This window comes from Myotis myotis, unplaced genomic scaffold, assembly GCF_014108235.1.
Source record: "Myotis myotis isolate mMyoMyo1 unplaced genomic scaffold, mMyoMyo1.p scaffold_m19_p_6, whole genome shotgun sequence".
NCBI classification, from domain to species: Eukaryota; Metazoa; Chordata; class Mammalia; order Chiroptera; family Vespertilionidae; genus Myotis; species Myotis myotis.
The window spans coordinates 60168432-60181142 of record NW_023416368.1 but is presented as its reverse complement, the minus strand read 5'-3'; the positions used below and the strand labels follow the sequence as shown (position 1 = coordinate 60181142).

At 37.8% G+C, this 12711-nt stretch overlaps 1 protein-coding gene and 1 non-coding gene across 10 annotated transcripts in view; one reads left to right on the top strand and one right to left on the bottom strand.

The window, feature by feature from the left end:
- KLHL2 (kelch like family member 2) overlaps window positions 1-12711 on the top strand; it is an 80583-nt gene that overhangs the window by 35223 nt on the left and 32649 nt on the right. For all 9 annotated transcript variants that reach the window (XM_036312376.1, XM_036312377.1, XM_036312384.1 and 6 more), the window contains one exon: window positions 11426-11588. In XM_036312376.1, the coding sequence (XP_036168269.1) occupies window positions 11426-11588 (163 nt within the window). The remainder of the gene's footprint in view (window positions 1-11425; window positions 11589-12711) is intronic.
- On the bottom strand, window positions 5623-5755 carry LOC118659454. Its single transcript, XR_004968572.1, has one exon. It is a non-coding gene; the product is annotated as a small nucleolar RNA SNORA16B/SNORA16A family (small nucleolar RNA).

Genomic DNA, 12711 nt, shown 5'->3' with positions numbered 1-12711 from the left:
TTGTCTGTCTATACTTTGCTAAGTCTTTCTTGTAAGTGCTGTTCACCTTAAGGAAAGGCATGGCGTAGTGGGAGGTGTCTGGTGTTCTTGCTCGTGTTAAGCTGAAGCATGAAATTGCCCCAACAGAAGACCTGCTCTGAGTATTTCTGCCTTGAGAGTGCCGACAGTGGGGACAGAAGAGTCTGTACTTAAAGGTTTATGACTTTAGGTATATTTTGTCATTAGACCTCCTGTCAGGTGACCTCTCTTTTATACTAGTAAGTTTCTGTTTTAGTAATAAAGTGCAATTTTAGGATAGCAAGTATCTCAGTGTTTCAGGTTGGGATTGCATGTTTTATATAGGATTATAGTACCTAGAATACTGAGGGCCAGCTGCGAGAGTCAGTCAATGACAGAGCAGGACCATAACCCTGGTTGTCTGATTCCTAGTTTAGGGTGCCTTCTGTGATACTTGCAGTCTGCTTACCACAACACATTAAAATACGTGTATGTAATAGCTGTTTGAATAGCTGCCTGACTTTGAGTCAGAATGAGGGAATGAAGTAATTTGAAAAATTAACTCTAAAGAAGGAACAATGATTACTGTATTATACAGGTACTGGGCTTTAATTCTTGGCAATTGAAGGTTTCCCTGTTTGTATGTGTGCTGCTGTTCTTTTGTTTAGCACTTGGGTATTTTATTTATAGCAAGGCTGGGAATAATTTGAGCCAAGTGAGTTTTAGTTTGTTTATTTTTTATAAGAGAAATAAAAGGAGAATATATATCTTACCATGACCATGCTTTTAATTGAACTTTTTGTTGTTGTTGCGTTGAGTAACTTAAATTTAGCTTGTTTCTAGAGTTTTCAGTCAAATTTTGTAAACTTTATGAATTTGGGGACAGAGAAAATAAAGCCAAAGGCAACTATAAAGCAGGCTTTTAGACGTTTTGGGGTCATGGACTCCTTTAGGAATATGAAGAAAAACTGTGGATCCTTTCCTAAGTCAAGTGCATGTAAGCATGTATGCACAAGGTTTGCCCACACTTTGAGAGAATTCATGTACTTTGTGGTTTCTGTGTGTCCCTCACTATTAAGAATACTTGGCTTTATATACATCTGAAGAGTTTTCACATGGGTTTATTTTCAGCTATGTGTTACATATTCACTGCCAAATTAAGTAGGTATTACTCTATTTTGCAAATGAGAAAGCTCTGGAAGGTTAAGTAATTAGTTCAAATCAGACAACAACTATTAAGTTGTAATTAACTAGTGTTGCTTAAAAAGAGAGCTTATAAATTAAAAAATAAATATGTTTTTTATAACTAAAAAGTATTTTTTTATTTTCCAAAAATTATTGAAGATTTACTCTTCTTCATTTGGTCTGCTGATGAACATTTTTGGAAAATTCTAAAGGAGCTTGAATTTTTTTAAAACATTTACTTCGTTGCTAAATTTGTGATTTTGTACCATACGTTTTTCTTCTCAGCTTTTGGGTATTTGTTTTGGCTTGCTAAAAGTAGGTATGAGCTTTTCACTTGATGTCAGTGTGGAAAACAAAGGTCAGGATGTTAATAGACAATGACAAATGTAAGTAAATGCTCTTATGCCCAAGTGTTTTGAGTGTTCAGCCACAGGTTCTATCTACATTAGAACTTTTATCATCTCAGAGGATTTTAATAAGCATCTTGTAATTTTGAATGGATGAGTTTTAAACAGTTCATGAAACTTGTATGTTGCATAAATTGAAATGATTTGAGGTAGGAAATCTCATCCTTTTAGAAAAGGAACAGAATTTAAATGAGAGTTTTCCAAGAGACCTTTAAAAATTAATTTTTGGTAAGGAACACAGTCTCAGTACAGTAGAAAATTCAACATAGTGTGTCCATTTTATTGGTGGTGTAGAACAGGTTGTTTTTTTTTTTGGTTGTAGACAGGAAGTGCCAGTAGTATGTTGGTGTATAGTGTTTTAAACCCGAGTCATTCCTAAAAGCAAGGCACCCTAGGAGGGACTCCCTTGATAGGAGGCCTGTTGATATGGTTGACCACTTAATTAAAAAAGGCTGTAAAGTGGAGAAACCATTTAAAAGATAATACATGTACTGTATACTCTAAATATTTTTATTTTCTTTTTTTAAAATAATACATTTTTACTGATTTCAGATAGGAAGGGAGAGGGAGAGAGAGATAGAAACACCAATGACAAGATAGAATCATTGATCAGTTATCTCCTGCACATCCAGCACTGGGGATGTCCCACACTGGGGAGTGAGCCCACAACCCAGGCACATACCCTGACCAGGAATTGAACTGTGACCTCCTGGTTCATAGGTTGACGCTCAACTACTGAACCACACCGGCCGGGCTAAATACTTTATTTTAACCTAAAACATGTAACTGTACAATTGCATCCCAGTCTTTTGTTGTAAAACTAAGTATGGTCAGCTGCTCATTCTTATACACATACCACATCATAATCATCAATTCTCATTTTCTAGTTGTTTAAGTACAGCAAGGACTGAGACTTAAAAAGAAATCTCAGTGTGAAGTCATCTTCAAATTATACAATTTCTGTTTCCTTATTCTCACGTCTAATTTGATTAAAAAATTTCTTTTTGCATTAACACATTGGTCAAGTGATTATAAAGCAATCAACTTAGTCTTCATAGGAACAACTCTGTTTTTACACTCACATTTTATTGGATTACACATATCTATTTAAGTTATATAATTTCAATAACAAGTGCAAGTGTCAAACAGATTTGTGAGCAAATCCAACACATATGTGTTGATAAAGTGCAACTCAGATGGAGGGGCAGAAATGTGCAAGCATACTAGAGAGTATATTTTGCAGAGGACATGAGGAGAGTTGGTTAATCAGGTGGGTAGGTGAGCAAAGGTTGGTAAAGAGTGCTTTTGCTGCTTATATTTCTGCATTGTTTAAATCTTTAGTTGTTCCTGTCCCCTCTCCTCCCTCTTATAAGTAATGCTGAAATAAAATTTGTGGATTGTAGCCTATTCCAATTTGTGAACTATTTTCTCAGGATAGATTTCCAGAAACATACTCCCAGAGTCAAAGGCTTTCAGCTTTTACTAGAGGCTCAGTGCACGAAATTCATGCATGGATAGGGTCCCTAATGGCTGCTGGCTGCCGGCCGGGGCCTCCCTTCTTGGACTCCCGAGGGGACATTTTGCATTTTAGGCATATATATGTGTGTGTGTGTGTGTGTGTGTGTGTGTGTGTGTGTGTGTGTGTATATATATATATATATATATATATATATATATGTTTTTGGTAGCCCATAATGAAAGTTGCCTGTTTGCTTTCTAAGAGTTGGCTAGTTACAGTGGTAGCAAAAAATGTGCTAGGGGCCAAGGCTTACTATACCTTGACCTGAATGGATGTTGTTAAAAAAAATTGTATCAATAGTGATCAAATGTGCTCTTTCATTATTTTCATTTATATCTATCTGATAATTAGTGAGGTATCAAATATTTTCCCAGGTTTGTATTCTGTGTTTGTTCTTTTCCAAATGGGCCCTGATTATATCTTTGACTTTGGCAATATTTGATCAAAAAAGAAAACAATCTATGTTTATTATGAATGAACCAGCATAGAATATCACCTTGTGAGGGAGAGAGGAAATCCTGGCATTCCATTGTCATAGGGTTGAATGTTTAATTCAATCCAAGAAACAAGTCCTTGAATTAGAACTAATGCACTACTTCTGGTCATGTGCCAGGCACTATAGTGAATGGTTGACCATGTCGTTTAATTTTTCAACATTCTATAAGGTAGGTGCTATTTTCATTATACATTTGAGCCACTGTTGAATAAATTGGAGATTTAGAGAAACATTGGGTTAAAAATAATGGAAAAAACAGCTGTAAAAGGATAATATTGGGGAGGTGGCTTTCAGGCAGTGCCCCTACTTTTTCCTTTGCATTCTCCCCTTCATTTTTATACTATTGAGAATGACATTAATTACAGATGTATTCTGCTTAAGAGTTAGTCTCTCTTAAAACTTTAAATACCTCTGGAAGGGTTTTGTCCTGGAAGGTGATGCGCTGTTAACCATTGATGTGAGTGAATAATAAGATGGCTTTCTTTTAGACCTTGCTGGCAGCAGCTATCCTGAGGGATGGACATTGGGTACAGGTGTGGGGGAGGGAAGGTGAGGTAGGTGTATTTGAAGGATGAAACCCTTGGCAATCAGGAAAGGCAGATCTGGGTAGAGAATCATTGCTGGGTGCACAGAGCAGAGGGCTGGCTCTTGGTGGCCAAGGTTTAGGACTGAGATGTGCAAGTGCGAATGAGGTGGCAGGATGCCAAGGACAGACACTTCCTATTTCAAAACAGTACTCGGCCAGGCCTACATCCCAGAAAGAGGAAGGAAACTTTCTTCTTCCTTCTCCCCTGCACCCCCTGAGGTCACAGCAGTCAGGTGGCAGTGTTATGTTCATTGATATTGCAGTTTACGACTATATTTAATACTGTTTCTATGAGTAAATGTGCAATGAGCATCAAGCAGCCAATTGAGAAAATAAACTTGTGAAACATAACTTATTTTAGAAGATGTATGCTAATGAAAGTTATAGGTTATATTTCACAATGAGACTTTTTTACTTCAGTGACAAATAGGTTCTTTAATGTGTGGGTAATTTCTTCCCTCTGCTCATTCGTGCCCTTTGGACAGCTGTTTCCCTTTTTCTTTTCAGGTCCTTGCTGACATGCAAGGTCCTTCCACTTTAAAGAAACAGGTGCTTCGGATATGAATATAAAATAGCTTGTATATTAATAAAAATCTGCACTTACTGTAAAGTTAACAGTGACTGAGTTGTTAGTTTCACGTTTGCATGTTTTCATAAACATCTGGAAATCTTATATATGGAGCACTCAGACCCATTGGTCATATCTTCTCTAAATATACTGCTAATGGCTCAGGATTTAAAAGACTTACTATATAAACTGTTTCCCCCAATGGAGTAAATAAATACCCAAGCTGAAAATAAACTACAGATTCTAATAGCCAGGCAGAAGGAGTGCACTTGTCTAAGTGAAACATCGTATGTGTAATTTGGCTTGTCAAACAACGTGAAGTAGGATGAAAGCGTCTTACTTTAACACGTGCAGCTGGTGTAAGAGTGTCATCCGGGTGCTAATCATTTGGCTCGGCTACCTTCCCTGCCTAATGTTCAGCTTGTCTTCACTAATCAGCGGTAGCTTTCCCCCTACTTCTTTGTTCATTGTAGAGAACAACTCCATAGAACAAAATTTTCAGGCTTGTATGTATCTCCTTATGTTGGAAATCAACATATCTAGGAGAAAATATTTTTTTCTATTTAACAAAATGATAGCATTTGAAGTTGTTTATTTAATTAGCTGGCCATATTCTTTTACTTCATGTTTCTCTAGCGCTTAAGATATTGCTATTGATATGAACAAGAAGAGTAATGTGTAGAGCTTGTTCATTGTTCTGCTAGAGGCCCAGTGGGGTCCCTTCGAGGCCCGGCGCCACCCCAGGTGCAGCCGGCCGGGGAGGGACCTCGGGAGGTTGGCTTCTGAGTGTGTCCGGCCCCTTCCTTGCCCAGTCCGGCTCCACTAGCCACCTTCTAATTAATTTCCTTTCTTTTTTTCTTTTTTAACTGTCTTTTCCTGAAATGTTGCAGATCGGTTACAGCAAACAGAACGGCGACCTTCAAGGAAAACTGTCACTCTGGGCTCCTTTTTGATTAATTTCCTTTCAGTGTGCATGAATTCATGTACCAGGCCTCTAGTTAGATCATAATGCTCTGTGGCTGGGGTTTGCTGTATCAATATCATTCCACCTCCTATAAAAAGCAGCACTAATTCAACTGTTTCTTTGCTCTACAGAGCTCAGAAAAATTAGTTTTAAAGTCATAAATTATTTCTTCAGACCTCTTTTTTTTTTGTAATTCCTAAGACCTCTTGGTTACAATGCCCAAGATATTTTTGTGACCTAAGTAGAAAATTAAGGAATCACCTCTTGCCCTGACCGGTTTGACTCAGTGGATGGAGTGTCGGCCTGTGGACTGAAGGGTCCCAGGTTCGATTCCGGTCAAGGACATGTACCGTGGTGGCGGGCACATTCCTGGTGGGGAGTGTGCAGGAGGCAGCTGATCGATGTTTCGCTCTCATCGGTGTTTCTAACTCTCTATCCCTCTCCCTTCCTCTCTGTAAAAAATCAATAAAATATATTTTAAAAAAAATAAAAAAAAGAAATCACCTCTTTACATTGCTAGGTGTTTCCCACATTTGTTACTAATAATATAGCTTATAGAAAATAAGCGATGGGATTATGATAGCTCGAGATTAAAGCACATTCTTCCTTTCCAGTGTTATGTAGAAACCTCTGGAATCATAATGATGTCAGATATAAAATATTAGGATACTAAATCTCATTGATTCAAGGGAATCAATTGATTCAGGTTGTTTTCCTGAGCAGGATACAAGGGTAATTTCTTTCCTGGGTCCTTGTCCAGATGTATTTGAAGAATGAAGATAGGGACAAAAGGTGGTAGATGAAAAGGGTGGAAATTTATTGGAAGCAAATACAGACTCCCATGTAGGGAGGGAGTCCCAAGGAGGTGAGTCCTTAAGCTCTCTTTTGCTAAGGTTTATAAAGGCTGTAGTTCTTTGTCACTTCATGCTCTCTTCTAATGGGACCCCTTCCTCACGTTATGATCTTACTAGAGGCCTGGTGTACAGATTCGTGCACTAGTCGGGTCCCTTGGCCTGGCCTGCATTCTCTCCCACTCTGGGACACCTCAGAGGATGTCAGAGGCCTGGTGCATGGTTTTGGCCCAATCCCCACAGGCCGAATATCTGCACCTGGCCTCTAGTGTGCATATAAGATCTCTGGTTAATCTCTTCCCGCCCTCCCCCCTTCCTTCTGAGATTCATCAGTCTGTTCCATGTTTCCATGCCTGTGCGTTGAGCGTCTGCTCCCTGGTGGTCAGTGCACGTCATAGCTACTAGTCGAAAGGTCAGATGCTTAGCATATTTAGCCTTTTATAAATATAGATTAGAGGCCCCATGCAGGAAATTCATGCAAGAGTAGGCCTTTGCAGCTATGGCGGCTGCCTTGATCCCTCCCTCGCAGCCATGGCGGTTGCCTTGATCCCTTCCTTGCAGCAACAGCGGCTGCCTTGATACCTCAGTCGTTCCAGTGTTCGGCCATTCGATCGATTTGCATATTACGCTTTTATTATTATAGCTCCTCTTCTAATTGGTCACTCTCTTTGTAGAATTTCAGCTTCAAAGCCCCAAACCCATGTGGTGCTTCCTTCTTTCGAGCTCTCTTATCTTGTAACATTTCTCTATCTCTTGTTTTCCTCTTTCTGCCATTTGTTGGCATTTCTCTGTCCTCTGTGAAAGTTTGTTTCCTTTTTCCTCCATGCTCTGTGGCTTTTCCTTATCGTCTGTGAATGGGTGTCTTCCTCTCCCCTTATCCTGTGGCACCATTTTTATTCTCTGTGAATGTATGCCTTCTGGCGGCTCTACGCCCTCACCTATGCATTCCTAAAATTCCCTAAACCTGCCAATTTTATCCCCAAAATTCTTTTCATCATCCACCAAATCAGGTCTCTCTAAAGTTCAATAATTTGTGTGCACTTCCATGATTTTGCTGTATTCTATACTACTAATACTATTACATAGTTAATGTTTTTCTATACATTGACTCAATTTTTGCTTTAATCTACTGAAGAAATAATTTATATTATTAAAATAAATAGAAGGTAACTGCAAAAACATATTACTAACTAGTAACATGAAATGTTTATCTGTGTGTCCTCTAAAAGCATTATACCCGCCTTGGTTAATACTGTACTCATAGCAGACTCAGGCCTGTCCTGTGCTAGGTCTGTGGCCTTGGGCAAGTTACCCAACTTCTCCAAGCCTCTGTATTCACTTGTATATAATGGGGATAATGAGATATTGTTATCTGCCAAGTGCTTAGCACAGTACCTAACTCAATTATTACTCAGTAAATGGAAACAGTTGTAAGAATGTGTTGTTGAGGTGTTTATTATCTTTATTGCTCTTGCTGAAAGAACAATAGAATTTCGGTCAGCACTTCTATTCTGCACCTTGAGAGGGGGCTCAAGATAATGGAACAAATAATAGACAGAAGAGTTGGTGAATTTGATTGTAGCCCTAGCTTTCCACTCACCAGCTACATGACTTGGTCAACTCGCTTGCCTCTCTAGTGTTTGGTTTCTTTATCAGACAAAGTAGGAGGTTTGGTTTGATTTGATTCCAGGGCATCAAGCTCATAGGCTGCCAGCTGTTTTGAGTGTTTCTGATTATGGGATATGTGTCATTTCAAATTTGGAGCATTTTAAAAAAATCTTTATTGTTGAAAGTTTTACATATGTTCATCCCCTCACCCCCACCCCCCATGGAGCATTTTTTATTTTGTTTTTCTTTAGCTGGCTATCCAACTAATATGCAAAGTACTTAGAAATTTGGTGTGGCCCTAGCTGCTTTCCTGTTTTCATCATGAGTGACTGATGGTGACCAGGGGTCATGTTAGTAAGCCTGGACCAGTTAGTAATTGTATTTGAGCTGTATGTCATGAATTTCATAATTATGAGCTATTGAAGTTTAGTACTAGTAAAATCACATCATAAAACCGAGGCATTTTTGAAGGGTTTAGTGACAAAGGGAAAAGATGAACAAACTTGTTTTATACCTTTGACTAACACTTCAATTATATTTAATATGTTTGCCAAGCATGGAGGCACTTGACTCATTATTGACATCAATAAAAAAATATTTGTGAATTTCTAGCTGATGGCCTACAGATAAATAACTTCTATATTCCTGGCCTACCTGACTTGTTTTATACTCTTCAGATCTGAGATTCTACAATGTTATAAATATCAGTCTCTTCATAAGGTAGACCTGGGTTTGATAGTGATGTTGAAATTATTCAGAATAAAAAATTTTAAAGCCTGTTGTAGCTGCTTTTTTTTTTTTAGATGGATACATATGTAAATGTGGGTCTATATGTGTATGTTAGTATACTATGAACTGAACACTGATTTTTTTTTCATTTAATATATCTTAGAAATTATCTCATTCATATATACCATTCTTATTATTTTGAATGACTGCAGAGGAGTCCATCGAATAGATTATTATAAGTAACCAGTCTCTTTAAGATGGACATTTAGGCTTTTTTCCTAACTTTTGCTATTACCCACAATAATGCTCTAATGAATATCTTGTACATGTGAGATTTTCTGCATATATTAGTGTACCTGTAAGTTAAGTTGCTGGGTCAGAGGATGTAGGCATTTGTAATTTTAATCGAAATAGACAATTTGCTCTTCATGAGGGCTGAACCAATATAGGGTGGACAAGAGTAGGGTTACAGTTGTTTTTATGGAAAATAATACAATAATTAAGAAATAATAATACAAGAATAAACTGTGTTTCATGTATTCACAACTGTAAACCTATTTCTGCCTACCCCTGTATACATTCCCACCAGCAGTGTATGAGTGAACCTGTTTCTGCTCAGCCACTTTTCCTCCCAAGTATCTCTGTCTTTCCGTATTGCCAAACAATTTGACTATTACTGTACTACACTGTGGTGTTTCTGGAAAAATGCTGATTAGATGGGTGATCATTGCTATTTGTGCAAATTTCACAGAGATTGAATCTTACACTGAAGACCACTTTCTTAACTATTTGTATTTGCTGAATTAAATGGCTGCATTTGTTAAGCATCTTGGAATGCACTTTACATTGCTTCAGAGCACAATTATACCAGTGTAGGAAATCCTCCAATTTGCAAATTATCTCGACTAAAGTCTTCCATGGAGATTCATTCTCATAACATAATGAAACACACTATACACATTACACAAAAGGTTTGGCTGTAAACAGCATTATTTGCACTTTATTTTTCTTAAATTAGAAGGAAAAGGCATTACCTATACATATTGTTTTATGTTTTTAAAAAAATGAATATTAGTTGATGGATTTGGACTGAAACATAAGTTATCCTCTTAGTCCTTAATTCATGACCATTTGATTATGTTCATGTGGGGGCACACACAGTCTATAGATCTGAGAGTTAAAACTTACATGTTTGTTTTTTTTTAAGAAAATAGAGTGGTTTGTGTTACAGAAAGACACGGTGCACTCTCCCACATTTAGGACGACTTACATACATTTAGGAATATTGTAAAAGATATTCAAAATTATTATTTATTTTTCCTCTGTGGCATATCTGAAAGTCAATTACTGTAAGAACTTAGGTCTTGTTTCTTTTTTTTTTTTAATATATTTTTATTAATTTCAGAGAGGAAGCGAGAGAGAGATAGGAACATCAATAATGAGAGAGAATCATTGATTGGCTGCCTCTTTCACACCCCACACTGCAACCTGGGCATGTGCCCTTGACTGGAATCGAACCCAGGACCTTTCAGTCCACAGGCCGACGCTCTATCCACTGAGCCAACCCAGCTAGGGAGGTCTTATTTCTTTTTTATGCTTATGTGATCTTTTCTAAAATTGACCATTGTTCTAAATAGTTGAGGCTGTTTTTTCCTTTTGGCTTTTATAAAAGAGCTGCAGATGTTTGAGAACTTCTTATGAAGTTTTCCTCCTAAATTTGACTTTCAAATATGGTCCTTAACATAGCACTGTACTAATTCACTTACAAGGAAAAATGTTTTCATCATTGACCTATTTGAAAAGCAGTTATAGTGTTGGATATAGTACTTATAGTGAAGATACTAGCTAAATTGTATAGAATAACCTATAATTAAGAAAATTTTTGGAGTTATTCAAATAAAAACTAATTAAAAAGTTACTAGGCATTTATCTTTTATGTTTTCCTTTTTAGCACATGCATTACATTCTAGAGACACTGTCTGCTTATAGCTAGAGACTGTTGAATTTAAAATGGTGCTACCCCCAAGGGAAGCAATTTGTTTTGTTGTTCAGACAGTGGATGAACAAAATGAGGCTTTGTTATGGTACGTACTCCTCTGGGCTCACGCCTGCTCCACAAATCACTGAAGCTCATCCCATGACTGCTCAAACTCAGGGAACAAAATCATTTTCACTGAACCATAGCACCCCCTAGCATCCTAACAACTTATATTTTTAAAATTCAAAAGACTATTTTGTATGCGTATAAAAAGAACCATTAAATCTAATATGATCTAATTGCTCTTATATTCTTATGACTAAGGAAGGACCTTTGAAAGATTCTATAAAAATTATGAGGAATGTGAAGAGGCATCACTCTTTTTTTGCAAATAATCTTTAGATTACTTTTTTGTGTATGGGTCTGGATGCAAATCATAAGCTGTGTGGCTGGACCTCTTGTGCCCTCTGTAGAAGCAACAAATAGTGACAGTGTTTCTCCAGCAGTTGCCTTATCATGCTTACTTGTGTGTTACAGGTGCTTCTTCCAGCTGCTGGTTTGTTACAGTTACAGGATGTGAAGAAGACTTGCTGTGAATTTTTGGAATCTCAGCTTCACCCTGTCAACTGCTTAGGAATCCGGGCTTTTGCGGATATGCATGCATGCACAGACCTCCTGAACAAGGCCAACACCTATGCAGGCAAGTCGCATAGACCTCTGCTGAGTTAGAGACCAGGAGGAATCTGGAAAACTTGAATTTTGAAGTGAATCTATAGTGATTTCTGGAAAATCATGTCCTGTGTCTGGATCTTGGCCTTATAAGAAGACATTTAAAATGTTATAATGGTAGCACAGTATAATTGAATCATGTTCATAAAATTCTGAACTTGAAAAGAAAAACACTATAAATTGGTATTGAGCCTAAGTAATAGAATACCTGATTTTATGCAAGTTTTGAATCCCTATGTATTTGTCTTTCAAATTTTCAAGTTAATAGTCATTGTTTGCATAGGAAATGAAGTCATTTTATCTCTGTGGCTTTTTACACCCTCCTCTTGAATACATGAAGACAGCCTTGTTGCTTAAAAATCTTTAAAGCAATGAAGATCTAGATGCCTTTGGGTGGAGTAGAAAAGTAGATCCAATAAAAACAAAAAACTGGGGAAAAAAGAAACGTAGATCCAGCCCTGGTCCATGTTGCTCAGTGGTTAAGAGTGTCGGCCCGCCTACCAAAGGGTATCGGGTTTGATTCCTGGTTAAGGGCACGTATCTGGGTTGTGAGTTCACTTCCTGCCGCCTGGTTGGGGCACATGAGGAAAGCAACCAGTCATTGTGTCTCTTTCACATTGATGTTTCTCTCTCCCCACCTCTCACCCTTCCCCCCCCCCGCCCTTCTCCTTTCTCTGAAAAGCAATGGAAAAGACTTCCTCAAGTGAGGATTAACAAGAAAAAAAAAAGAAAAGAAAAGTACATCCAACATAGGCAGCCCTCTCCTTAGACAGTGGGTTCTAGGATCTTGTGCTGGCATCCTCTCCCTTGGCAGAGGAAGGGCTTGTTGCTGTTGTTGAGGAAGCCATATAGCATGGTTGCTATGTAGGACCCTCAGATCCCCCTCTCTGGGGAGGAGAGATTCTTGTTATAGCTTTGGATGTAGCTAAAGAACACAAAAGTAACCAATAATGTACTTTGCTTTGAGTTTATAAACATTTAAATATATATACTAAAAGTGATTATTAGGAAGTTTGTTTGTTTTTTTAACCATCTTTCTGGAGGATAAACCTTGTGGAAGTTACAGTCCACCATCAGTCCTCTGTATCTGTGAG